This window comes from Seriola lalandi, unplaced genomic scaffold, assembly GCF_002814215.2.
Source record: "Seriola lalandi dorsalis isolate HSWRI2012SDOR001 ecotype SW California unplaced genomic scaffold, Sedor1 jcf7180001966857, whole genome shotgun sequence".
Classification (NCBI taxonomy): domain Eukaryota; kingdom Metazoa; phylum Chordata; class Actinopteri; order Carangiformes; family Carangidae; genus Seriola; species Seriola lalandi.
Genome location: NW_019437525.1, coordinates 1 through 685, shown reverse-complemented (window position 1 = coordinate 685; position 685 = coordinate 1). Strand labels below are relative to the sequence as shown.

The following is a 685-nucleotide window of genomic DNA, read 5'->3' as shown; positions in this document are numbered from 1 at the left end:
TATACTAGAAATGCCCAAATATATCTCTCTCTCGCTCACTCTGTCAGGATCTGGATGGTGTGGACATCATGCTTGGGGTTTGCTCCAGTGGTCTGATGGTTTACAAAGACAAACTGAGGATCAACCGTTTCCCGTGGCCTAAAGTCCTCAAGGTCTCATACAAACGCAGCAGCTTCTTCATTAAAATCCGACCCTCTGAGGTACACAGTGTTTTCATATCATCTACCTGCGACGTCTGTTTCACACTGAACTCACCACGACTTAGTTTCATTCGTTTCAACAGGTGGAACAGTACGAGAGCGCAATCGGCTTCAAACTACCCAACTACAAGGCGGCCAAGAAGATATGGAAAGTGTGTGTAGAGCATCACACCTTCTTCAGGTGGGCGCTGTCTTCTTGAAGTCACCGTGTTAGCGGAGGGAAGTGTTGACATGCTCACTGTCTGACCCAGATCGGTATCCGTGTTGTCTGTGTACAGACTGACCTCCACTGAGATGGCCACCACCCCCAGGAAGTTCCTGGCGTTGGGCTCCAAGTTTCGCTACAGCGGTCGGACTCAGGCTCAGACCAGACAGGCCAGCTCTCTGATCGACCGACCGGCTCCTCTGTTCCAGCGCTCCTCCAGCAAGAGGAACTCACGCAGCCTAGATGGAGGTATACTTGTGTGTGTGTGCGTGTGTGTGTG

The 685-nt window shown here is 51.2% G+C and overlaps 1 protein-coding gene across 1 annotated transcript; it reads left to right on the top strand.

Moving 5' to 3' along the window:
- Positions 1-47: 47 nt before the first annotated feature.
- LOC111650279 (protein 4.1-like) lies at positions 48-654 on the top strand (the record flags this gene model as incomplete). Its single annotated transcript, XM_023400154.1, has 3 exons — positions 48-200; positions 284-381; positions 479-654. Coding segments are annotated over 3 exons (427 nt in total), but the record flags the coding sequence as incomplete, so codon positions are not given.
- Between the last annotated feature and the right edge of the window lie 31 nt (positions 655-685).